Genomic DNA, 27,923 nt, shown 5'->3' on the forward strand with positions numbered 1-27,923 from the left:
GATTTGTTCTTAGTATATTTTATCAGTAGTAACAAGACAGATGCAAGACTTTGTCATTGTTTTTTAAGTTTCCATAAAAATCACAAATTAGGTAATTTTATTGTTTAATACATGTCTTATTGGATTCTAACAAAAGTGGCAACAATTTCAATAGGTACACTATGTAAAAAAAATATACATAAAATTTATTAACAATATACACAAGAACCAAAATTAAGTATCACAAATCTAAAAAAAATATTATTCCAAGACCAAGAGAATTAGAAACAGTTAACTCATTATTTTTTAAGTTATGACATTTTTAGTTTAGTTAGTTATGTATTTTAAATTACAAAATAAAATGAATATAGTATATTACTATATTTCGGAATGAATCTTAATCAACTAAAAAAGGAGTAAAATACTACTGGAAGAATTTGTTTAAATATATCTTCACAATAATACTATAAAATTATAAAAGAAATGGACATACACCATGGGTACATATTAATATCATAGAATAGATTGAAACCATTATGAAATATTTGACTATACTTGAAATAGTAATAGAAAAATAAATGCAGTTTTAGATCTGAAATGAAATCAACTCTAGATGAAGTTTTTTAATTGTTTGTTGTTTTAATTAAATTATAGTATTAATACAATTGGAAGATAACTCTCACTCTAAAATAAATGCAAATAAATCATAGTTTTTACTATTATTTATCGAGAATTTTATAGACGACAAAATTACAAAATAAATCACAGAGAAGCTGGTATGACCACCAAAATGGTTCATTTGAGATTTGGACACTTCAGACTAAATACTACGTTGTATTAGTTAATTAAAAAATAATGAGATGAACCACTGTATTACAGTGATCAATTCAACATATATATTATATATATATATATATATATATAAACAAATTACTAAACCATATATAAATAATATGCAAAAAAATGATTTGAAATAATATAAAATTATTGAAAAGTTATGCAAAGTAGAATGACAGATAATACTAACGAGGTTTGATAAAAATCAGCAAATATCGACTACAAAATTAAAAATTATATAACTTTTGAACCACCCGATATATTTCAATCAAATTTTAAACGACTATCGTTACTAATCTACCAAATACATTTATTACTGCAATATAGTGAAACAAAAACATGTAGTGACAGTTTTTGTATGACGACACTAAACAATTATTACATCTGACATACTCGCTCCACACGACTGTGAGATTTGATAAATAAAAATGTGTATGGATAAAAGAAACTTATGTGAGTTAAACCAAATGCGCAACATATATTTATTTTATTGTGAATTCATATTTCGAGCGTACGTTCAACCATGTGTTGATAAATTTTTAAAGTAAAAATTGCATATTGAATTTAATTTTGTTTGCCAAAGTTGCACATGTCTAAAGACGTCACATTGGTGTCTTCAACTGCAACAGGACGCCACAGTGGCGGGGGCGGCTGGTAAAGTTTTAAGTTAGAGTGACTCCCCAAAAACTGTTATGTTATTGTAAGACTATGTGCATATGTAAGTGTATATGTAAGTATTACATTATTTTCGGAAAATATAGTTTAAATGAAAAAGCATATAAAGAAAACAAAAGTTCTTATAACTCTTCTTTGATAGATTTCTTCATATGTTGGTTTCGGAGGTACGATATAAACTCGTCTTCAGTTCGACCAGCGGAATAGTCTTCAACATAACTCCCCTTATTAAATAATTTAATCTGCGGGTAAGATGCGACACCATATTGTGAAGCTAGTTCTGGATTGGTCGTGCAGTCCACCATGCCTAATTTTACGCTGAACTTTTCTTTCTTCGCTTGAAGACTGGCGGCTTTGAATGCTGGCTTCATTTTCTTACAATGTCCACACCCTGTGAAGAAAAACATTATTAAGTAAGAGTTGAGCACTGCAATCACGGGCTGATTTAGTAGAGCGGTTATTTATGAAGCCATGGTCGATACCTTGATTTGCCAAAAAAATTACATGTGTCAATGCAAGGACTCAATAGAATGGAAGAATGGCTAATGAATTCGTCATAAAAAAATCCATACAACCTTCACTCAATGGAGGTTTATGCCGCGTTCCCGTCAATTAAGTGAGACCCATGTTTCAACAAAACTGATCAACTTGTAAGTTAAATTGATGAGGTTCTTTTTACTCTTAGTAGATTCAACTGCGAATCGACAATGCACCAGCGTGCGGAAATGAATTATTTAGATTTTAATGGAATTAGTAGTTGCCTGCCGTGTGTCACAGAGAGCCTTTATTTTAGTTTCTGAATTAAATACTTTACGCCATCATGATGATGACTAATGATTCGACTTAAACTGATATAATATGTGAACATAACTATCAATTTCTTTTTCAACATTCGAGAGAAAGTTGAATGACAAAAATCGACATGTGAGAATGCAGCATTAGGAGTAAAAATGGATTTATTTAGAAGTGTATAATTCAATGATTGTTGTCTCTGGACGATATTTTGGTTATTATTACACGATTGCACAATCTAGGGTAGCGCGCAGATGACAACCACTAGACGTTGCGATAAGTCACAAATCAGGTTTTCATTAAAACATCCAGCACAGACGGACGTATACAGGGAATATATACCCGGTCTGTGATGTGTCATAACGTCTGGTGGTTGTCATTTTACATTTATAAATTGGTATTTCTGATAATTCAAATTGCCTAGTTTAATACTTTGGACACTGAAGACGCACATGCGCGTAATGACCAGGCGGCCGATCGATGTAATTAACGTGCATTTTAAAGGTGCTAATAAAAAAATCATTATATAGTCAGCAGCGAATGAGTTAAACGCCATTTATTATCGTTAGTGATACAGTTTCATCCTCAGTATTAAAATAAACAAATTGAAATACCAAAATAATAACATGTCATTACATACTGTGTGAAATTGCACATAGAATAAGTATGTAAATATTTTTCGTTAGATTTTGGCAATATGTGTAATTTATCGGTTTTGGCGCCTCATATTAATATTTATACACATATGTTAACATGTTGCTATAAAGTACCCTGCTAGTAAAAAAATTAGCTCATATAGTTTGTGCCCAACAGTGGCATAGTGCTGTCTGGCAAAAATTTCACGCTTTTTCCACGATGGCTTGGGTCATTGGCTAATAACCATTCCCATGTTTGCTGTGGTGATTAGAGAAAATGTTTTTTTTTATAAATTAAGGCGTATCCACTGTATTAACTTACATGGGGCGTAAAACATGACTAGAGTTGGCGTAGACGAAATGCCTTCTACGAAATTGGTTTCTGTTAATGTAACTACAGCTGTATCTTCATCGTCATCATCATCGGTGGCTACGGGCATTGAGAAGTTGGACGCAGTCGCAGTAGGTGGATCCTTCAGGAAGTTTGTCATTTCAGTCTCCTACAACATATTCATAATAGTCAATAATGGACCAAAAAAATTAAAATAAGTACTTGATCTAGAGCTCTCCATAAAGTTTATGATGGAACCCCTGTAGGCATTCGGCCTCTGGGTTCACCCGCGAAGGAGATGGATGGATAATGTCAAGAGGGACACAGAGAGTCCGAGTGTGACCAACTGGAGAGAGAGAGCTCAGGATAGAGAGACCTGGAGGACGGTTGTGCAGCTGGCCATGGACCTGAATGGTCTGTAGCGCCAGCTTAAGTAAGTAATAAAAGATAGTGAACATAACAGATTATTAATTCAAGATGTTCACAACATGCATTTAAATTTTAAAAGATCAGATAAAGTATTCATGCCTGATAAGCCTGACACGAGGAAATGATTTTGATTCAGACAATGTCATTCATGTCTGTGGCAAATCAATTTTTTTTTAGAACATCAGGATTGGAAACCATCATAAGTGAGAGCAGACAAAAATGCTTTAAAAGCAGATGTGACTCACGAGCTTCAAATGAATGAAGAGCAAACATGGCCTGAATATTTTTTTTCACAAAATACTTGTTTCTAGGAAATATTGAAAGGAAAATAGTTATATAATATATTATTACGTTCAAATAATGACAACGGAAGAAACTTCCTCTGGGTGTGCTTGTAGGAAACTTTTTTACTACTCAAGATAATAAACCGCTCTGCTTAGAAGCAATTTACCCTTTTTTATATGACAACTTATGAGTTTACTTTGGTATATTAACCTTTTCTATGCCTCACGATATTACTATGGCAGTATCCGATAGGAGGAAGATTTTTTTCTTAGAAGCTCTTACTAAAATCGCTGTAATATCGACAATTTGTGGCTTAGTATTTCATAATTATTCAAACAGATGTCACTGTGTGTTTAATTATTTAGATTATGCAAATCAATCGACAGTGGCTAGTAATTTGAGTTTAAAGTCGGACGAGGTAACTCGCATATTTGTATGTGCGGCCTGTCGATTACAGCCTCACAGAGTGAGAAAACTCGCTAAAGGCAAAGAACCGGTTAAGAATGAAACATGATAATATGTCTGTGGAGTCTGTTTTTAAAGTTAACTACAAAATACTTTCCAAAAATTGAAGATTCTCAGATGGCTGATTATTCGCGTAAAACATATTTTGGACTGTTCACTGTGAATTAACTTACAGTTCTCCCGCCATTATAGTCTGCACGCACTTTATCATAGAAACTGAAATATTTAATAGTTGGGTATCCTTTGATTTCATACTCCTGGCAGAGCGATTGGTCTTGGGTGCAGTCCACAGCACCGACGATTGTGCGTGAGTCTTCTTTCAAATTGTCTGCGAGTTTTACCATCTCCGGTTTAGCCCGTTTGCAGTGACCACACCCTACGATTAATAAAAAAAAAACAAAATTACAAACTGACAATGTTCAGTTTCTAAAATGTATATTTATTTTATCTGTAAGAATTGCTGCTCAAAATACAATCCTGTTTCATCAGTTTAAAGTCAAACTTCTCAGATTTTTTATGGCTAGAGTATCACTCCAGAAGTTAGCAAAGTTAACACAATTATCCTCAGCTTGTAGGACCTTGCTAAAGTTGCATTTCAGTGGCCATGCCTTGCTTGAAAATAGGTTTTCCGTGCTTTGAGCCTGCAGGTTTGGTCATCAGAATTTCACCATGTTAATATGATATACTGTGATATTAATTAACGCATTCAATATGAGAACACAGCTCGCATGTCCATAGAAATTTACGCACCACGCTCTCTGCTGAAAATATATATCTTACTCAAAAAAAAATTTGAGTTGCTAACCATATGCCGTAAATATACATGTAAAAATAAATAATATAAATTATTGCTTACAAGGGGCGTAGAACATAATAAAAGCGTGCTTTTTTTTCTTGAGAAGACTTCGGAAGTTGTCTTTTAGAAGATGGACGACGTGTGACTCTTCGTCAGACCACACGGGCTCTGGAGGCGGTGGAGGTGGAGGCGCTTGGGGATTCTAACAATAAGATAGATAAACTTAAACGTTTTATTTTATGGCTAGAGGAACACCGTTCTCCTGTTCATTAACGAAACACGAATATTTTTTTACGAAAAATGAGGTGTTGACTACTTTCATAGAGATTCGTAGTGAATATTGTTAAAATGTTTCGGTAACGATTGTATATAATCTACTCTTATGAAAAACAATTACAACTAATTTTATTTTTCAGCTTGCAACATTTAAAGAAATCATAAATAATTTACAATCTCATAACAATATATGCAAACAAATTACATGTCGCAATAGCAAAAATTCATTTGTCATTGATTAATAATGTTTGAAGAATATTGTAGTTACAAAAAAAATTTTTGTTTCAAAGCCATTATAATAGATTTCTACCAAGTAAACGCCACTTGAATTAATCTGTAAGGAATAGTTTAATTTCATTATCAAAAATAGTTTCATCATAATTGTTGGTAGGTGTGTAAAAAAACTTCCTAGAAAGTTAATGTTTTCATCATCTTACATTTACACAATTGAGGCTATTAGTTTCAAAATCAGTAACCATCAAGCACATTTTGGACTGCAAATAAAACATTTTCTTTTTACGAACATATTGGTAATTACATACAGTCGAACTTGGTTATTACGAGGAAGATGGGACCGACTGAATTTGCTCTTTATAAGCGTTACTCGATATATCAGAGAATAGGTATTTTTAAATGAGCGGTCACATGGCACAAAAAGTCTCAATTCAAACAAAAATACACAATTAGAATTTTTCCCTGAAACAAGCATGGCATTCATAAACTACAAAAGAAGTTGTTTATTGTAATGAACGCTGGTAGGTACCTACGGACTTCACAAATCTTGGATTTTTCAACCATATGCGTGGATACTTTTTTATTATTGTCGGCGAAACACCAATTAGGTACGTACTTAGACACTTAACTAGTGTCATAAACGTAATCCGACCCTGGCGGCATCCTGTCCGATCGGATTTTATTACTTAGGGTCGAAATGTTTTTAAACAATCGACACATTAACAGTATTTTAGCTCGGTAAATCCGATAAGTTGCCCGTTATAACAGTGAATAAATGTATGTAGAAAATCATAAACCAAATGTCAACGAATGTTTCCTCATTACATCCAAAATCTCGCTATGTCCGAGATCGTAATAACCGAGTTCAACTGTAATTATAAAATAGGAATAGCTAAATAGAATAAAGTAGATACATAAAAACCATGTTTAAAGTTGGTTGAGAAATATAAAAAAAATGGCAGCTGATAAAACATAACTGACTTTGCAAACAACCTCCGGTTTAATAATATTTTACTAACAAAAGAAATTTGGGTTTGATTGTTTTTGAATATATGGAAAAGTATTTAGAGAACAATAATGAAGAAAAACTTAAATATGGTGAAGGTTTTGAAACCAATACCCTCAATTGTTCAATACCAGATTTAATAAGCCCCATTTTTAAAAAGAATAAAAAAAATGTAAAAAAGCAATTCTTTGTAATGAAATCAAAAATCAAAAAATATTCCAAGTGTATTTAGGGACTATGAGTCGGACACCCCGCCCCCTTCACAATGGATTTAAGTAAGTTGTTGTGGCAAATGTCCGTGTCCTTTGATACGTGTTGAAATTACTGAGACTGTCGGTAACGGCAAACATTTGTTGGGCGACGCGAATGTCGCTCTCTTCAAAATAGTGAGCACCGCATGACCACAAACATCTGTCTGATTTGGGCCATTGTGAGAATCCACAATATTTGCTGATATCTAGTGATTCACGCAAAGATGGAAATCTCCAAAGCTCGAATTACACTGGTAGATTCGCAGATCTAATCAGATCCAACAACCGTGAAATGTCATTTTGGATCATTCCAGTGTGGCCAATATACTCGGTGACATCGTACGTTTTAAGAGATTGTTTATCCAATCGGTTGTGATTGCGGCAGACGATCGTTGGATATGCGACTCTATCAATGTAATTTGAGCTACAAGTGTCATGATTTAAAAATGACGCACAAAACCTTGCATTGCAATCAACGCATTGTTATCATTCGCCCAACATTCGCGCTAAGGATTCACAATATGCATAAATAATCTGACTCTGAATAAAAAATTACACAATTAATATATTGTTAACTTCATTTAGTGACCAGGTAAAAGAGTAAGAGATTTAAAAGCAATAGTGGACTGTATAGAGTGGAAATAATTTGGTGACAAAAACGGTTTAAGAAATAAGTTCACTGAATAGATTAGTGCTGCAAATTAACATAAAATTGTTTTACCTTCATGAATTCAATAATCTTCATTTCATCTCTAGCACTTATATCATACTTGAATTCACCGTGGGTGAAATATTTGATAGTGGGGTAGCCCTTCACACCGTATTTTGATGCCAATTCAGGTTCCTTTGTGGCATCCACAGCTGCGAGCATTCCATTGATCTAAAACAGTGATAATGTAAATATCGTCAAAAACTTTTAATGCAAAAACTTGTCCTGAGAGACGACAAGTAATATGACGCATCTATAATTCTTTGTCTGGAAATTTCTTAGTAAATTAAATAATTAATTAGCTTAATGAATAGCAAAAGAGAAAAAGGAAGAAGACACTTACATGGGAGTAAATAATGGGAGGAATTCAAAGAAGAAAACTATCGTAGATAAAACCAACTCAGTGGAACAATATTTTTCCATATTGTTTGTGATTGTTATTAGTGTTGTTACTTTTACAGGAATCTTCACCACAAGTGAATTAATCCCAACTCCAAAAATCTGGCAGGCTACTCTTCAACAATAAGATTTAGGCAAAAGCCTGAAGGCGCTGTTGTCGACTAAATGGGAGGAGCTTCTTAGTTCACAGCTTTAACACGTAGCCAAGAAGATGTTGTTTGAGTATAAATAGGAGCGTAGAAGACTGCAACAGGTTTAGTACACCATAAAGCAGTTACGCTAGTGTCATGGTGTCTCAATTTAGTGCTAAATAAAATTGTCAAGACGCTGTCAATATAAACAACAATTATATAACCTTGAAAAAAAGTCAAACAAAGAATGAAGGTCGATATTACAGATTAACTTACTCCTCGATCCTTTAGTAATGTGGCAGCTCTCTCATATTCAGGTTTGATGCGCTTACAGTGACCGCACCACGGAGCATGGAAGACAACAAGTGCGCAACTTTCGTCTACTAGCATCGGGTCGAATGTATCACCTGCAATGTTGAAGATGGAGTGAAAAGTTTATAAGGTTTTGAACATACATAATTTGAAACATTTCTGAGAAATACATACCTAACCACTAGGATTAGGTACAGTTCGGTTATGAGGAATACAACGGCAAACACATTTTGAAAATAGCCGATATACTGGATTATTTGTTAGGATAACCTAACCAAACCTAAACTAACCCAAATTAACAAATAATCCAGTATATCGGGTATTTTCAAAATGTGTTTTCCGCTGTATTCCTCATAACCGGACTGTACCAAATTGTTTTTGAAAAAAATATGACACCCAGCAGATTCAAACCTGCGTCTCCTGGGATTCACCCATATTATTTTCACGACGAATAGAAAATAAGTATTTCTTGGTGACGATGAAATTTGAAGTGTGAACATGAAGTGTTTAATTTGTAACACACACATCAGTGTCCTCAACCTAATATAATACCTCTGCAAGGAGCCCGAAACGTTGAGGAAAGGAGGAAGAACACATGGTAACAAACAACTGTGAAAGTCTCAAACATTATACAAATATAATACGTTCAATTCAAGTTGAAGAACGACAATGGTAGAACCAGTTTTGATACTGGATAGTAGATCGCAGCCTACTTGAAGTTAGACACGCCTGATGTATAGAATTATTGCCTTATTGCAGTGGCGAAGGGTGGAGGTGTTTAAGAGCCATTGCCTTATTAGAGATCGCGAATAAAACTTGCGGCAAATATCACGATCCGCGTCACCGTTTGCGGATTTGAACATGGGCTTTAGAGATATCATTTTTTGGAGCATTTGTGGCAGGTTTTAAGGAAGTTGCAGGTCTGCGGATTTGGGGTGCTCTACCCGGAAAAAAGTCTGACAACTTTAAATCGCCTGAGTTCGTGGGGATGGAGCAGGGGCATTACGGTATGAATTTCAAAATTATGGTCATGCGGCGGCGGTGCATGCTACAAGGTGGATGTTATATTAACAAATATTTCATGATCGTTAACTATTTGCTCAATACAAAGGATCCTTGCACTAAATCAAATACAAAAAATTGAAAAACACAACATGTACTTTCTTTTGCCCAGCTGCAGGATTGAATTCCATGAAAATAACGATATTCAATTTGCTGTGGCAAGTAATATATTTTTCAAGCAATATATAATAAAAAAGAATAAAGAAAAAACATTTACTTGTGAGATGGACAACATCACTGACGGTGAGTGCCCAGTCTTTTTCCTTTGGTACTTGAGCCTTCAAGCTGGACTTGTGGAATGGCTGTGGATCTCTCATGAACTCGACCAATGCAGCACGGTTATTGTCTCCCTCATATGGAAACTTCATTTTACCATTTCTGAAATCAAGGAAAGTAGTGTAAATCTCAGCCTTTACTATCATGCACTATGAGAAACATTGTAAATGAGGTTTAAATACTTACTCGTAGAAAAGAAGCGTAGGAAAACCAGTAATATTATATTGTTGTCGTACCCCTGAATTTTCAGGTCTGGCGACATCAATGGCTGCCAAGAATGCTTCACCCTACAATTTTTAAATATATGGTTTAAAATAAAATTTGTACACTTACATACTAAAATGAGGTCAAAATTAATCTATATTTTTTAATATGTGGAGCTTGGACTCACAATAACGTTTGGTAACACATTGATTTTTTATGAGAAATGTATATTAGCCACTTGCTCAACTTATTACGAACAAACACATTAAGAAACAACATATGAATTTGCTATAACCGGGATTCGAACCAGAGACCCATAGCTTACCAAGCCGATACGATACCGATCAACCATCGCAGGCGCTTATCATAATATTAGCAAAGGAATTAATCAACATAAAATATATCACAACTGATAAATGATTGGTTAGTAAAAGCTTGATACTAGCACAGTGAATATAGCCAGAAATAGAGTTCATCAAATTGAAGAATAGATCATCATCTTTCTTCTCGATCATGACACTGCTGTTTTATAATTATTTTGGCCGAGACTCTTTAAATCCCCGTGACGCAGTCCAGTCATCTCAGTCTTGACTGGCCAGGCCTTCCTATGTCACCAGGAAATGCATATCTGGTCCGCCCTGCATTTTTATATGCCACATGAACATTTCACCCTCAGTGAGAATATAGGTCCTCATTATTATATCTCATCCCCCGATTGCCATTTTCAGATGACGACTAGATATATTATAGAGATGATAAAAAAGAAAAATTGAATTATGTTACATACCCGCAAATCAGAAGCCGCATTGGCATATTCTGGTTTTAAAGTTTTGCAGTATCCACACCATGGCGCATAGAACATAACCATTGACGGTCTATTCAAAGCAGGTCCCTTTTTTAGAAAACGCGTTATGGACTGAAATGAAACACCAAATATTATTTACACACATTGTTTCAGCCACCATGTCTCAATACCCATTATGCGGGTGTATATCGTGGAAAAACAAGGCACCCTTCAAAATTTTTATGAATATTGATGTCCTGTCAGGGCAGGCAATCCATGCACTGGCTACGGGTTGCACATTCTACTGAGCGGCAAATAGAGGAAGGTTAGGAGAATTACGACTTTGAATGTAGGTTTCATGGAAGATTATCTTTGAAGAAATAATAAAATCCAGTAGGCAATTTAGATAAAATTTGAGACAAAAAATGGAAGGGGAAAAAAATTTTATTCTGCAAAGATAGTACTTTGCCTTGGTACATCACTGACCAGTGGGTCTATTCTTTACTTATCGACCGCTAAAGTGATAAATATTATCAAACTTAGGGTAGGTTTGTATCAAAGTATTAGCACTTATTGTAACAATAATTACAATACGTTGGTTGTAATTGTTGCAATAAGTACTATATTTTAACAGCACCTCTCATGCTGCTTACAACAACTTATTGTAATTTTTGTTACAATAAGTGCTAATACTTTGATACAAACCTACCCTAAGTTTGATAATATTTATCACTTTATCACTTTAGCGGTCGATAAGTATAGCATAGACCCACAGATGTCATATTATTGGTAATATTTACTTGTGCATCGGGTAGATGGACAACATCTGAAGCGGTAGGATCCTCTTCCCATGGAAGCCCTCCCGTAGGATCCCGCATGAAATTGACAATCGACGATGTCGTGTCTCGTCTGTCATAGTCTTTGTGGTACTCTCCATCACGGTAATGCTTCAAACTGAAAGGTTCGTGTTGGTTCACTTTCAGTTTTCGGCACATTTTCTTTGTCTCTCTGGAAAGAAATAATATTCTTACAATTTAATGTCAATATTACAATAACTTACTTAATTAGCTTACAAGTAGGGCTGTATGTGGCGTGTTCCTTCAATAGAATGCGATTTTAACATTTACATAATGATGGTTGCCTGACTTTATTAATTATTTTAACAGACAATAAATATTAATACGAACAAAAACAATAGGCAACTTGTTATTTTGTCTAAAATAAATGTAATCTCCAATTAGTTTCCATTTTACATTTAAAGTAACAACATATGAGGGAAGACTGTTTAGTGTTGCCACTAAGAAAGATAATTTTTTGGTTTACTTATAATCGTTAACACTAGACTTAACACTAGTAAACCAATTAAATCAAGCGTCAACATGATCGAGTTGGTAGCAAAATTGTACTGCTATTTAAAGTTGATATCGTAAACATCGAAGAAAAATTTAATCAATATTGTATAGGCATAAGTGAAAAATACAATTCCAGCATTTAAATTAACGTTGTGGTGTCATTAAAATTAATATTAAAATCGTACTATTGAAAAAATAAGGTGCTTTTAAACGATCAGTTTTGCTGTCCGATCACTCTCCGTTTCAGTCGAGCTGTCAGTTAAATTGATGTGTAAATGTAAAACTGAAGCGGCCGACTAAAACTTATATGGAGACGAGACATGATGGATTTTTCATTAGTTATCGTACCCGTTTTAGAGTTGCCTGTTAAATTGACATGCAAATTACTATTTGCCGTATTTTTCATGCTACTTTTCTAATTTCGATTGAAATATTATTATTTATTCAAATACAGGTATTGTATTATACCGACCGACATGTTCAGAAAGTTATTATAAAAATAATATTCATTTTTAGTGGATAAAAAATATGTAAAATATACATCGCTATTTCCCAACTAAACTGTCAACTGAGATTGAACGTATAACTGAACTGATCGTCTAAATACACCGCAGTTTCAAAACGGTAACCTTGGCTGAACGGACAACAGAACTGACATCTAAAAGAACCTTTACCATTTTGCAGTTCCGACTTTTACGTAGGCGGTGTTGATTTGTATGCAATATTATGTGAATACATACATAAAAAATGATAAGATAATACTTTAAAAAATTAGTTTACAACAGCTCAATTTTACTGCTGGAGTAATATTACTGATAAAGAATATTGTAATATGTCATGAAGTATCATAAAACTTTATTGTTTGCTGACATAATATAATGACTGTTTTTATTATAAATATATCAAATAAATATACTAACTCTATGTCATGTAAAATAGTCCTGGTTGCCCTGTTCCTCACACTACCCCTATTAATGATGGCTAACAATCAATCCTCTTAATTAGATATTTTATATATTCACATATCTTCTAAATTAGAGCAAATATATCATAGTAGGAGATTAAAGTGCCAAATATTTTAATGATATGGTTGGATTATTTGTGTGGAGATGGCCGTGTTAGTACACTTCTATACCTGTGGGTCAATTCTATACTTATCGACCGCTAAAGTGATAAATATTATCAAACTTAGGGTTGGTTTGTACCAAAGTATTAGCACTTATTGTAACAATTCCAATAAGATATTTGTAATTGTTGCAATAAATGCTATATTTTAACAGCACCTCTCTTGCAGCTTACAACAACTTATTGTAATTATTGTTATGTTAACTTTGATACAATCCTATCACTTTAGCGGTAGATAAGTATAGAATAGACCCACTGGTTATCAAACAATAACATTGTTGAAGAAAACCGATACAGCGAAACCCCGATTCTACGATTTTCAAGGGACCCTAAAAGAAACGATAAATGCATAAATAAAAAAAAAAAATTCGACATCTTTAATTATTTTAAGTTTCTCAGCAATAGTTTTAGTTTTCTTCGTTGCGACTTATAAAAATTCGTGATACAAGATGTGAGGCAAGCCTGAGCAGCCTGTGTAAACAAAGCAACGCGACTGAACGGTCAGGCGAGATTGAGCGCCTACCAATCTGTGCAAACAAAGCATAATAAAAAGTATCATAAACAATTCTTTGAAAGCGAAATGAAAAATATTAAAAAAAAGGTCAATCAGGATAATATTTGTGACGGGACCATAATATTTAGACGATAGATCGAGGAAACGGTTAATGAGGGTTTTTTTTTTTTTAGAATTATTAATAACCATGTCCTTGCTTTTTCGCACAAGGTGGTTGTTAGTAATTTTGAACAATCACAAACACCCAGGCTTTGAGAAAAACACATACATATTGTGTGTCCTGACCGGGAATCGAACCCAGGAACTCTATGGTGGAAGACAAGCGCCTTACGCACTGCACCACGAGAGCCGCCGCGGGATTATTTAACATTGTTTTTATGGGTGCTTGGCTTCAAAAATGCACGATCTATGCTGGAAAACGATTTACGTGAGAATGGTAGATCGGGATTCCACTGTACAGCCTTTGTATATATTATTATATCGTCACTGTTCTGGCAGAAGACACTAATTCGAAAAAATGACATATTGAGTTAGTTATACCAAAATGTTCCTTATTTCAAACTTTACCGTCTGGAAACCTTCTTAATAATTGAAGTCTTTATTTTAAAGTCATCCTTTTTATGATTACTTAATAAACTCACATGATAGACCATTTCAAACATTTTAACAACTTCAAAGTCAAATTACTCAAAACTAGTATTCTCCAGTTAGTGTGTTTTGCCAGAACAGAGACGATATTATGTACAGATAATCGAAGAGCTATATGTAAAGTATTTAAACCAAAAGCAGTAACAGCTAAAATTTAATTAAGTAGGTAATAAAAGTACGGTACACTCTCAGTAATCCACCGCTCGATTGTCCGACAACTACTATAATCCGCCGTTATTTTTACTAGTTGAAAGCACAAAATCAAGCTCTATAATTCGCCGGTATTCGATTGTCAAATTCAGTAGTCTGCCACGTACAAGTATACAACGCAGATGAAACGGGTTTATTTTGGAAACTTCTCCATCGTAAAACATACGTTCATCGCGATGAAAGTAATGTACCAGGGAGGAAAGTGCCCAAGGACCGCATCACAATTATGCCGTGCCCCAATGCAACCGGGACACACAAAATGAAGCTTTTGGTCATAGGGAAAGCCAAGAATCTTAAGCCATTCAAGAATATCTGCCTCACTGAACAACTGGTTGTGTCAAGTGATTTACCGTTTAATATTAAGTTAATAAACTTAGTTTATAAATATGTATAATTTAGTGAATACTTTAATTTGCTAGTACAAATTTCTCAAATTTTTTTTTACGAAATACCTGTTTTAATTTTTACTATATTTTGTATGTATGCACTATAATCCGCCGCTTTCACTAATTGGACATTTGTCTGATTTTTGAGGTGGCGGATTACTGAGAGAGTACACATAACACATTTTTAAACAATAATTGAACACATTACCAATATTTATCTTAAATAAACATAAATAGTTTATTAAATTATTTGCAAGTGTAAGTACATTCAAACTAAAATTTGGTTAGTAATTTCGTCGTAATTAGGTAGGGTGCAGGTGGCTAACTTGATCAAGCATGTTGGACGAAATCCGGTGGATGCAAGTTCGTGTCCTGTGCGGCGCCATATATTTTTTTCAAGTGTTATTATTTAGGTAAACTATTAGAACGGAAAAAATTCATATCTTACCCAACACAGTCGACAAGGACCATAGTTCCGTGGCCTTTAATAATCACAGCCGCCTCTTTGAAGGCCTTCACAATATTGGTGGTCTCAGAGCTTGGATAAGAGATGAAGCACACAAGGATGTTGGTTTTCGTTCTCAGCAGCTTTTTGAATTCTTTTATGTCTACAATGTCGTCTATCACGGCAGTTTTCTGCTTGCCAGTCTTCGATGCATCATGCGACGGTATGATGTAGAACGAAATAAATATATTCTGAAAACATGATGACAAAAAGAATTAAGTCTGTTTTCAATTCTAATTCCTATTCAATGTTCAAGCTTTGGAAATGTTCTAGCAAATGTTATGTTATACTGCTTAGTTAAATTCTATCAGTATTAGAAAAATGGTTGATTCCCAATCAATACTGAGTAGTGGTATAGAACAAAACTTTCACTTCAACAAAAAAATAAATGAATAATGATTGTACATTAATGTATATCCATTCTAAATGGAATTTACATTGTATATATATATATGACACTCCGGAGTTTGTGGGTATGGGGAAAGTCAAGTGGATGACACCAGACAGACACCCACTCACAGTAATCCGGTAGACCAGACGTGAGGTAGCGCCGTCGGTCTATACGTGTATCAGATGATAGAATACACGACCAGTTTCCACCCTTTGGACTAGCTCAGGAGATGTTGACGTTCAAGGGTGGTCAATAGAAGTTGGGTTTCGGTTGGTAGAACACGTCAGTGTGTACCGAATATATTTGTCAGTTGGGTAATTAGTTATTGATGTGTGTGTGTGCTGATGATGACAGTTGGTAAACAAAATGAAACACTCGGTGATGAGATACTAAGGTCCTGAGTATTTATTGTAGGTAAATGTTCACATATCATAACTCGTAGTAAAGTTCACAAAAAATAGGTTTAAAAATATTTAAAAGTAACACCATGTCGACGAATTGTTCTAAATTCGCAATGTATATTTTCGTGGTGTCACAAATTTAAAAGTTCGTAAAGGTTTATTCGAAAAATAATTCCATGGTTGCACTATGATTTATGAAAGAATGTCCAAATAGATTTCCCAGTATGTATGTGAGCGATTCACACGAAAAACCTAATTTAGTAAATTTAGAAAAAAAATAAAATTCGAATTTATTATTTATTTTTACAAAGTCCGGTCCTGATAATTAAAATCACGAAAATAAACATTCGAAACTATTCGGAAAATTTGGGCGCCTTATGCCATCGTGAGATAAGTTCGACAATGTCACTTTAATCCAAACTGAAAGTTTAATTCGTAGACGGACACGTCACAGAAGCTATGGCGTAGAACTTTAGTAGGGATCTACGCGTGTAGATTACCTATACTATAGCAGTGGCGAAGGGTGACTTTTGGAAACAGGTAGGCTGTGGAGAAAACACTTTTTAGGTAGGTACACAAAAACCGATGAAATTTCAAAAGCTCACTGATGGTATAAAATTAAGCAATTAATTTGAATTATGTATTTTCTTAAATATAAACGCAAGATACGCTCAAAATATATTGAAAATATCCGTTGTTGTGAATCTGTTCCATAACAATTTATAATTTAACGCGTAAACTAGACATTTTAAAATACTTCTATATTTAAAACACAGACATAGATACAATATCAGATTTCAACTTACATAATTGGCTGAATAAATTGTGTTAGTCTATGAATAAACTAACTGACAAATAAAAGTCACCAGATAAATTATTTATTATTTTTAACAACAACCAATATTTATAGATATGTGATTGAATCCCTAGAAATTATTTTTTTAAATTATCTTATAAATTATTTTGAATAAATGTGCACTTACGTAATTTGTAAGCGTAAGCGCTCCTTAAATAGCTTACCAATTTATATGGGCTGCCGCAGACGTCTTGAAATTATGAGAAACAAACTTCATATAAAAAAAGTTTTCGATTCACGCGAACGTAATCCATACAATATATGAAGCGAAAAGATATGTCGCTTATTTTTTTAAACCTTCGAGACATGCCATAAATGGTGCTTATTGAAATAGTGGAAAAGATCGTAAAATTATTATGACAATTATACGATAGATGTCGTTGGGCATATTGAATATATTATTATGTGATTATATTATTTAATATGTCAATATAAAATTAAAAAATATTTTTCTTAAGAAGGTAGGCTTTAAATAATCGCCTAGTATGGAGTCTTCGCCACTGTACTATAGATATACCTATACCTATTACAATACCTATCAACACAAAATTTTAAAAAGTAAAACAGTTATGATCTGCAGGTTTGGTACAGAGAGACATGTAGCCAGCTCCCCAAACTGCACAAAAAGACGACTGCCTCGATTGAAGTTTCACGACCCCTTTTTATCAGCTTAGATGATTTGGGCGCAAAAATGATGCATCTCCCTGATTGGACGATTAGTTAAGCGTGTATAAAGAAATCTTACCAATTTTAAGTTAGTTGTGGGCTTGCCACGAAGTGGGACTTCGGGGCAAGCCAAGTCATTTGGTTTAAAAAAAATTAATTCATCGTCCTAGATAATATGCTACCTTGCTCATGTACTGCGTAGTTAACCTAGTAACAATAGTACAAAGTCGCGCGGGGTCTATTTCGTGGTAAAGCTTCCGCGCATTTCGGCTTGTGATTCCTGGAATATAAAATGTTGGATTTATTTTCGCGAAGACTTCGAAAATACATCCCCTTTTACGAGATTAATTTTATATCAATAAGTTAGTTTCATAACTAACTTTTCTTTTACGTTTATTAGCAACTACGATTTTTATTTTCAAAATACCTAATAATCTTAAACGTTTGTAATCTAGCTACTTCAAAATTTTAAGTAAATCTTACTAAATATGTAATCTAAGCTTACGTAACGTTACTAGAAGTTTATTAGAATTCTCCACACGGTGAGAATGTGTTTCGAAATTGATTCGTCAACCTAGATTGTATGTACTACAACCATACCTACAACTATTGTTGTACAACCTGACGTACTGTAAGCGAGTTATACTATCGTTAATTTGTACACAGTCGGTATCAGCTCTGATTTACACTTGCACTTCATTATTACCACGTAGGTATAAATAGTATTTATTAAAAGTGACCTATTTTGTGTTGATTTATAATCAGATTCATTACTTACTGAATTTTAATACTGTTCATAAAAGATGTATTATATATGCAATAGTTTATCAATAGTAAAGCTTAATCAATGTTAAAACAATTTAATCTACAGGAGGGCGATTCCCGACTGAAGCATTATGAAGCACAAGTGACCAGTTGCGCAAACATTTACACAACATACTTCAACTGTAGTATATTAAAAGTCAACCGCTGGGTGTCACTAGGCCAGGCTTTGGTAGTACACCTACTTTGACGGTAGGGGCGCTCGCAACTCTCCGTTTGACATAATAAACGTCAGATTTCGTATCATACGTAATATTGGAGAAAGCTGTTGATCTATTGTTTTACATTTACTCGGCGTCATACGAAATCAGAGGTCTTAAAAGTGTTGAATTAATAATATTTTTTTTCTACCATATTTTATAAACATTTTTGTGGTAGGTAGAATAAATTATAATAATAAAAATAGTAGACCTCCAAATAAGAACCTCATATTATTGATATGCTGAATTTGTGAAGTGACACCTTTTCTTGAACCTATCATATTGTAGGTTCAAATTCAGTCCAAATATTTTTCAAAAAAAAATCTAATACTTATGTATGTTTCTGAGGTGTTTCAAATTGGTATATTATTTATATATATCGGTGTGTATGAATACAAAAGTCATTCATTTTTTCATGAGCTAACATTACAAATTATAAGTTTAAAACATTCACAAGATGGCATAAAAGATGTCTGTTATTATTGCGTTTTTATTGAATTATAAAAACATGACTCATAAAAGAAAGCAATTCAATGAATATTTGTCGAGGCACAATTTTTTTTAAATTTAGTACGCAACAATCAAGATTTAACAAACCATTATTATAATAACGTGTATTTGACGGCAGTACGTTTTGGTCGCCGCGGAGGATTTCGGAACATTAGTGTATATAAAATTAATAATTGGTTCTTTAATTAGTGTACAGGCTTAACGGTATGTAATGTATTAGAATAACTATTATAAATTATTATTTTTTAAATTTTTTTTCTTCTCTATTGATAGCATCTAATATAATTATTATATTGAGGGTTTCTTATATTCATCAACCGTGTTAGTCTAGGATCAACGAGTTCAGGCAATATACAATTCATATACATCTTGTCAGTTGTGATGTAACGAGTAATATTGTTTTTATTATTCAATGAACTAGGTTCTTACCTCAATATATTTTTTACTTGTGTTAAATAATTACTAATAAATGCCTAAGGTGATTCCATTCAATTCAACTCGGCATTAAATATATTAAATTCTAATGGATTTAAGTTTTGTACTATTTCATTTGAGTCGTTTTATGCGATCCTGGTTTGGCCTTTTGACATCGTCAGGCACTATGCGCACTCATCAAATACACACTGACAACGAAAGCAGCTAATTCTCACTTAACAATAAATTAATACAATAAAGTAAGGTAAAAACTTTATCACCTACCTATTAAGTCAAAGATCACTATGAAAAATTTAACAAACAATTAATTATGAATAGTTGAATTGTGGCAGTGTGAAAAAAAAGATTTTACCAAAAACCATCTGAAAAATACATATATCATAAAACATATACGTGATTTTGTGCCCCAAAAGACTTTTTTTATTATTATTTTAACGATTAATAAAATTGTGACACATGTTTCAGTGGCCATTACGATGACAGCATTAGAAAACGTATTTTACTTTAAATTTTCGGTACTGTTCGGTTAAAGCGGATACAGCGGAAAACGCATTTTGATAATGCCAATAAACATACAACTGGATACGTACGTCCCTTTGAAAATAACAAAACATGGCCACCCAGGTACATAAAAACTGTATTAAGTACATGCAAAGTTTTTCAAATCGCTTAAAGCCTAACCAAGTAGGTACATATTTATCAAAACAATTAAAGTCCACCTATATTTTATCTAAACTGCTCAAGACCAAAATATTTTTTTTTTATAAATGGGTCACCGAACGAATACCTTCAGTACTTCCTTGTAGCCATCGTGGTTATTAGATTCAATTATCTTACAATATCTCACATGCTGCAACCATTTCAATAACAAGATAATAAATAATATAATAAATATAATAAAACTACATTTTTTTCAGTTTGACATTCAGTGGTACTATATTATGATGTTTGATATTTTAGTCAACACAAATTATAGCACCTGGCATGCGTCCTGTGTTCGGAATAGAACGATAAAAATAATTGCGACTTGCCAATTTGATTGTTACTGCAAAGAGAGTAGAGGTCATTTTTCCATGAGTCAAATAATATTGCTTCGGACTAAATTTTGGGAAAAAAAAAGACGTCCGTACTAACGTTAGAAATAAGAAATTAGAAAAACTGTATGGATTAATCGATCAAATGGTCTCTTTTTGTTAATTTTGCAAAATAATTATATTTCTAAATTGTCTGAAAACAGGATAAATACATGAAAATGTACGACATGTTTTGGTAATATAGCGTCACTAATTGTACCGAATTTATGGGGTTTTATTTATTTTTTTATTATAAATTATTATTTATAGTATTACGGAAATGTTATATTATAATAAAAAAATATTTTTATTGTGCAGTATATATTATTTTGTGAGAAAAAATCATTCAAAATTGGCTGATGTATACTCAAACTAAAATGGCTTTAAAATCTTTATTTTTCTGAAATTAAAAAAAGTACGTGGGTTAATCAATGAAATGTATTGTTTTACCCATTTCTCTCATACAATATATACCTGCAAAACTATTATTAAGTTCAACATTCATTGTGGCGTGACAGTCGTTTTGACCAATTTCGAAAACAGGACTTACTATTTGTCATTTATTTTAAAAAGTAAAGCGATTCGAAAAATTTTAATGACACAGAACGTTTTAGTTGAATACTATTTATTAGATTTTAAATAAATAAAGAGTTTATTGTGTATCAATTCGTTTTAAATATGCTTATCATTTCCGCGATTCCGAGAAGACAGGAAAAAACGGGTCCAATGGCCTTAAGGATGTATTTATTGTGATTTTGTAATACAGAAACACACATGTTTGTTTGCAAAATACAACAGAAATTCCGTGTTGTAATCTTGTTGTAATATTGTTATATTGGAGACGTAACTAGCGTGTTTAAAGATTAATTGGTTACGTACTTCAACAATGAATGATTTAATCATGCAACGTTAACGGTAAGTACTGATTAAATATGAAGTCATTACCAAACTGGATAAAAATGTTATTTAATTTCATGACATTGACAATAGTGCCGTCTTGACATGTTTACTTTCTATCTTACTCTAACGCATGGACATGAGGTATAAGCATGTTGAATGCATTCTCACTCGCACTTATATGCCGTTTACCCGTTTCACTCGAAGCTCTGTACACATAATATCTCCTGTAAAACTAAAAATTTTACGAGCTTCAGTTGAAGCGGTTTGGTGACGTTTTTTGCACTGCTTCATTCAGGAATCGCCGTCCTGGTGTATATTAAATGGAGTGTGCATATTCATTTTTATTTCGTTTCAAATTTACTTAGCTGATATTTGGTCGCGCTCATAATGTTTCACGCTTCATCCCTTGGTTACACCTGGAGATCCATCTCCTTTTTTCTCCCCATCCGTTTTTTTTTGTTATTTTAGGTTTGAGTCGTCGGTCAGCAGTCAATCACGCCAAGCCACCTACCTACCCGAAATGATGCAATCAACATCTGGCGAAGTTTATATCCTCGTTGTCACGATTTTCTGTTTTATATTAATACCCAACTACCTTACGCGGTGTTAACTGATTTTATTTTTATTATAAATATATATAAATAAATAAATATATATATATATTATAAATTGATTCAAGTTAAGTATTCTCCCATAGCAAATGAACACCTACTCGTAGCTGTATTTCAAGCTCTATTCTACGCTTAATTCTTTTAACCTAACGTTAACTGTTTAAGTATCTATCGTTCAGATACATAATTTCATTCTTGAGTTTTGATTATCGATACCTATTTCGCATGACCAACTACCAGTGGCGAAGGGTGGAGGTAGGCTGTTAAGATCCGCCATAAACAGAGCACATTAAACTTTTTCAGACGTACATATTTGTTTTCATTGAAATAAGACTACAATTTACAGATATTGTTGGTAAGTTTTTAAAATTCAATTAAACCCTGAGAAACCAAGCCATAATAGATAATAGTCAAAAAATACATGTCTATCTATAAAATATCTAAAATTATGCAATTAAATCATACATAACTTGGAATATTTTATAAATAGAATAATATTTTTTATTTATTATAGTGTGGTTTAGGCAGGGCTTAATGAATTTAAAAAATTAGCAACAATATGTGTAATATGTATTTTTAATCCAACGAAAACAAATAACTATGAATGAAAAAGTGTGCACAATTTTGTCGTATTGCCCAAATTAGACCAAAACTATTATGGTTTCGTTTAGGCAGGTTTTAATTGATTTTTAAAAACTAACTAACACCATCTGTAATTTGTAGTCTTAATTCAATAAAACCAAATACATTATGACTAAAAAAGTTTAGTATGCACTATTTATAGCGAATCTTAACAGCCTACCTCCACCCTTCGCCACTACCAACTACCTTATTCCATGCAACTAGTAATTTTATACATACAATTTTCATAGATAGTTAACAAAAGGATTTAAAAAGTATCTTCTTACATATTTTTTTCTTATGGCTATACTTCAGCTGAGGCATGGTCTAAAAAGATCGTGACTAGGCGATGCGCGGATTGTGAAAATGACGCAAGCCGAACGAAATATAATTTGTCATAAAAATTCAACATGTGTCCTTATAATGTTATGTTTATTATTATATTCGTAATAATAATAGTATATATCTTTTTCAAGTACATGTGGAACGTTTTTTAGTCATCTTTACACGATTTAAGAATATATTTCTCTGACGCCATCCCAAAACAAATTGACGTGCTCACACCTCGACTTTCAGTCTCCGATTGGCGACGACTGCGAAATTTTGTTCCACCTACTGTTGAAAATTATTTGCTGTTTCACTTATGTATGCTCTTAATGTGTTGTCCTGACCTTTTCATTCGTCTACAATGCCTGCATTCACACATACCTGTTGATCAATCTTATGAATATGGTTCAAGAACGGGGAGAAACAGGCAGGAACAGACTGTTTATTGGACTATGAGGGCGAAAATGTGTCACCCTTCGCTTCGCTTACATTTCACAAAGGGGGCCTCCAGGCCCGTCAAAACTTGCGGGTATCATATATATATATGGTTCATTGTTATGTTTTCTCAATGAAGGTATGGACGCTAAACCAAGAGACAGAGTTGAGGTTTTTGAGATGTGGCTGTATAGACGCATCCTCAAAATTCCTTGGATTGAGCAGGTGACAAATGTTGAAGTTCTCAACCGAATAGGAGAGGACCGAGAATTTCCGTGTAGTATCAAAACCAGAAAACTAACGTACGTCGGTTACATTATGAGAGGACAAAAGTACAACATTCCCCAAGATGTCACCCAAGGAAATATCAACGGTAAGTGTAGTAGAGGACGACGCCGCTTTTCATGGCTTAAAAACTTCTGTGATTGGTACGAGTGCCGCTCCAACTGTTCCGGGTAGCTGATAATGAGGCAAAGATCGCTCAGATGGTGGCCAACCTCCGCTGGGGGTTGGCATGATTAGAATTAAATAAGCTTGCGTAGCAAATATATTGTTTGAAATGTGTTATGGCCTTTTCAGAGTTCTTGTCAGAATAAACCATTAATTTAATTTAACAATGTCCATTATAACAGTGAGAATATGTGGATTGCCAGATTGGGATCGTTTGATGATTTAAAAGACAATACTTTAGTTTAGTACTATCCAAAAATCTTTCGACATTTAAAATATTATTAAAAGTGAAAGTAGTTTTCACAAATCTTAAAGACAACCTTTCTATTATTCATAACCTAAACTCTTTCAGTAGGATTATTAATTAGAATCACAGAAAAATAATTGTCATTTGCATTATTGAGGGGGATCCTGAGGCCTCGAATTATTTAAAGCGGACACCTCCTGCTAGAGGATAAACCGTCTGTATCAACCAAGCCTGGCACAGCAATATTTTCACCGCAAATTTGTCTGGTAGAGATTTTTTCTTGTTTGTCCAAGATTTGTATTGGACGATTGAAGATTTTTAACTAACTTCCCGACTAGATAGACATTTGAAACTTTTAGAATATATCAGAACACGACGACAATGCATCTTTTAATACTTTTAGACATTTTTAAGCAGAATTGAATTAATTTTCAGTTAATTCTGTTTTGTATGGAAAGTTATTATTGTCGGTTGCTAAGAGGGTCCTAGCAACTAAATTATTAATATATACGTGCGTTACTATGGAAATCAATATGAAATGTCAAAATGACATTTCAATATTCTATAATATTTATTCAGTATTTCTATCAAGTACAATAAAAAGTTTTTGTTAATACATAGAATTGTCAAGTTATGATTCAACAGATAATTTAAAAACGGGGTATATAAAAAGTTCTTTTTATCTTGTAATTATTATTTAATTACATCTGGTTAATTGGGGTCCAGATAATCGAGATTTTACTGTAACTAAAATAATTGTATAATTGTTCAGCCAACTTGGAGTCGCATGGAGGTCAGTTCTGTGAAGACCAACTGTCGTTCATTCAATGCGTGCGAGCTACCTGTACTTACTCCTGTATAGCTGTGAGACATGGCATCTTACTAAGCTTCAAGGGTCTCGGCTTGTGAGCTTTGATGTCTCCGCCGAATCTTAGGGACAAAGTCTACCAAAAGTGATGGATCGGTGTGACAAAAGCGACCTACGTGCTGCAGGTCTGACATGGCGGGAGGCGCAAGAGTTGTTGATGGACCGAGGGAAGTGGCGCGAACTTGTGATTGCCCTATGCCCCAATGCTAAGAAGAAATAATTGTGATACATAAAACTGGGATATATAGAGACATCCTGCGTTGTAAAATAAAAGCGTTGATAGAGACAATTACAGATGAAGTGCTTCTGGCTGCCTAGATAATGTATTCAAAACGATATCCCATTGTGCTTACAACATCAACCGGTAGTATGTAATCCCATATGCATGTGAAAGATGCATTCTGGGTAAAACAGAGATTGGGTAGCACAACACGATATGGAATAATGCATATTGGGTGTAACATGATATAGGGAAAAATAATTAAATTGGATAAGTGAAACAACTCGAGAACAGATGAATAAGATAGAAATGCGCCATAGAGCAAGGCTTTGACTGCGGTTTTAGATTATGATTTAATGAGGGACAAATCATTAAATGTGCTCAAATATCACCAATATTGAATGCGTATTCCATTTATGTGATAAACTTTAAGGCTATATTTCAGCTGTGACATGGTCTAAAAAGATCGTGACTACGCGACGCGCAGATTGTGCAAACGACACGTGACGAACAAAATATAATTTGTCATAAAAATTCAACATGCGTCCATTTAATGTTATGTTTATTGTTATTTAAGTAATAATAATAATATATTCATTGACATGTATTGTTTTTCGAGTAAATATGTAACGTTTTTATTCATCTTTACACAATTTAAGAATTAATTCCTCCGAAGCCATCACAAAACAAATTGACGTGCTCACAGGTCGACTATTGCTCTCCGATTGGCAATGCGTGCGAAATTACGTGCCACCTATTGTTGAAAATTATTTGCCGTTTCACTGAAGTATCGTCACTGTTCTGGCAGAAGACACTAATTCGAAAAAATGACATATTGAGTTAGTACCAAAATGTTCCTTATTTCAAACTTTACCATCTGGAAACCTTCTCAATAAATAAATAGTCTTTATTTTAAAGTCATCCTTTTTACGATTACTTAATAAACTCACATGATAGACCATTATTTCAAACATTTTAACAACTTCAAAGTCAAATTACTCAAAACTAGTATTCTCTAGTTAGTGTGTTCTGCCAGAACAGAGACGGTATGCTCTTAATGCATATTATGATACAGATGTAAATATTGAAAATAACATATTCTTTAATACACGTTTAAGCTTTTTCCATATTTCTTTACACTCGCGAATTGTAATTCGTTACAACCATACCAAGAAGGTAACGCACTTCCTATTATTGTTGTATTGCCTGGAACCGACAAAGATATTTGACATAATAGAGTCTACTAAATATATTAAATTGAAATACGCAGGGATAACTCTGAGAAGAGGCAATCTGGTGGTACACAAAAAGTAGACTAGAGGCAGTTGGATCGATGGAATAGTCAAGTTCTGTGGAAGTACGTGGCCTTAATCCAGCAGTAAAATTTTATCATTTTATTGTTTACTGTGCGTTGATTTGTAGATGTTTGACCTATATAGATCAACAAGCCTCTGATTCAATTAATGTTTGAGTCAAATTTTGTATTACTGTGAGTTTAAATAATTAAGTGTGGGAGGCTCGGTGTCATATGCCTACACATAATATGTAAAGTTTTGGGATCCTACATGTTTTTAAGTACTTTTGTAGACTTCATATTATGCCAACATAAAAATGTACCTGTTTTGACATATTATTTGGCAGTACGTTTTGTCGGCGTTATGAAATTTGACAGATACGAAAAGGTAAACCTTCATAGAAGATAAAAGATAGAATGGATATTAAATACCTATAACATAAAAGATATAAAGATTTTGGTATGTTTGCAGTTATACATTATAAGAAATTCATTCAAATAAATGCAGAATGCCAACTGTGTGGTTGAAGAAAATAATCAAGACACTCTTTCATTATGTATTTTCAACGGCAAAATTAACAGAATAGTATACTTACAAACAATATTATACTAGACAGCTTCATTGTGATGAATGTAATCAGTTAGAAATATGAGCACATCCCCCGAAAGTTATCAAAAAACTAGAAGAAATCAATTGTCGAAAACATACATTAACCTACACGTAGCCAACTACCGGTAAAATTACCTAAAAGGAAAATAGCAAAATACGAACAAGTGACATTCATAGACAACTAACGTTACTTTAGTAAAAGTTGCTATTACTAAAAAAATATTTTTATCTATGCTAAAAATAATCCAGTTAAAAAAGGGTGGGATTTGCAATAATCAAAATTCACAAAAAAATAACTTTTTAACACTTGGAAAGTAGTTTTCACATAATAAATTAAAAGATTTCACAAATAAATAGATGAAATCACATAAAATAGTT

The 27,923-nt window shown here is 33.3% G+C and overlaps 1 protein-coding gene across 1 annotated transcript; it reads right to left on the minus strand.

The window, feature by feature from the left end:
* LOC147079392 (protein disulfide-isomerase A5) lies at window positions 1–27,688 on the minus strand. The gene is made up of 12 exons (XM_085940644.1): window positions 27,532–27,688; window positions 15,552–15,799; window positions 11,669–11,876; window positions 10,872–11,000; window positions 10,067–10,167; window positions 9,822–9,982; window positions 8,507–8,637; window positions 7,713–7,871; window positions 5,285–5,426; window positions 4,602–4,804; window positions 3,241–3,418; window positions 1–1,882 (listed from the first exon to the last, which is right to left on the minus strand). The coding sequence occupies exons 1-12, from the start codon at window positions 27,556–27,558 to the stop codon at window positions 1,614–1,616; spliced, it is 1,956 nt and encodes a 651-aa protein (XP_085796770.1). The 5' UTR covers window positions 27,559–27,688; the 3' UTR covers window positions 1–1,613.
* Between the last annotated feature and the right edge of the window lie 235 nt (window positions 27,689–27,923).

Source organism: Rhyacophila brunnea, unplaced genomic scaffold (genome assembly GCF_057557595.1).
Source record: "Rhyacophila brunnea isolate RB1 unplaced genomic scaffold, BYU_Rbru_1.0 scaffold_1, whole genome shotgun sequence".
In the NCBI taxonomy this organism is placed as follows: Eukaryota; Metazoa; Arthropoda; class Insecta; order Trichoptera; family Rhyacophilidae; genus Rhyacophila; species Rhyacophila brunnea.

Excerpts from the sequence above, each read along its gene's own strand:
- LOC147079392 (XM_085940644.1), bottom strand. The coding sequence starts at position 27,558 with ATGAAGCTGTCTAGTATAATATTGTTT. Across the intron at positions 11,877-15,551 it reads GTCCTTGTCGACTGTGTTGG|AGAGACAAAGAAAATGTGCC; the intron begins GTAAGATATGAA and ends ATTTCTTTCCAG. Across the intron at positions 5,427-7,712 it reads AGATTATTGAATTCATGAAG|AATCCCCAAGCGCCTCCACC; the intron begins GTAAAACAATTT and ends TCTTATTGTTAG.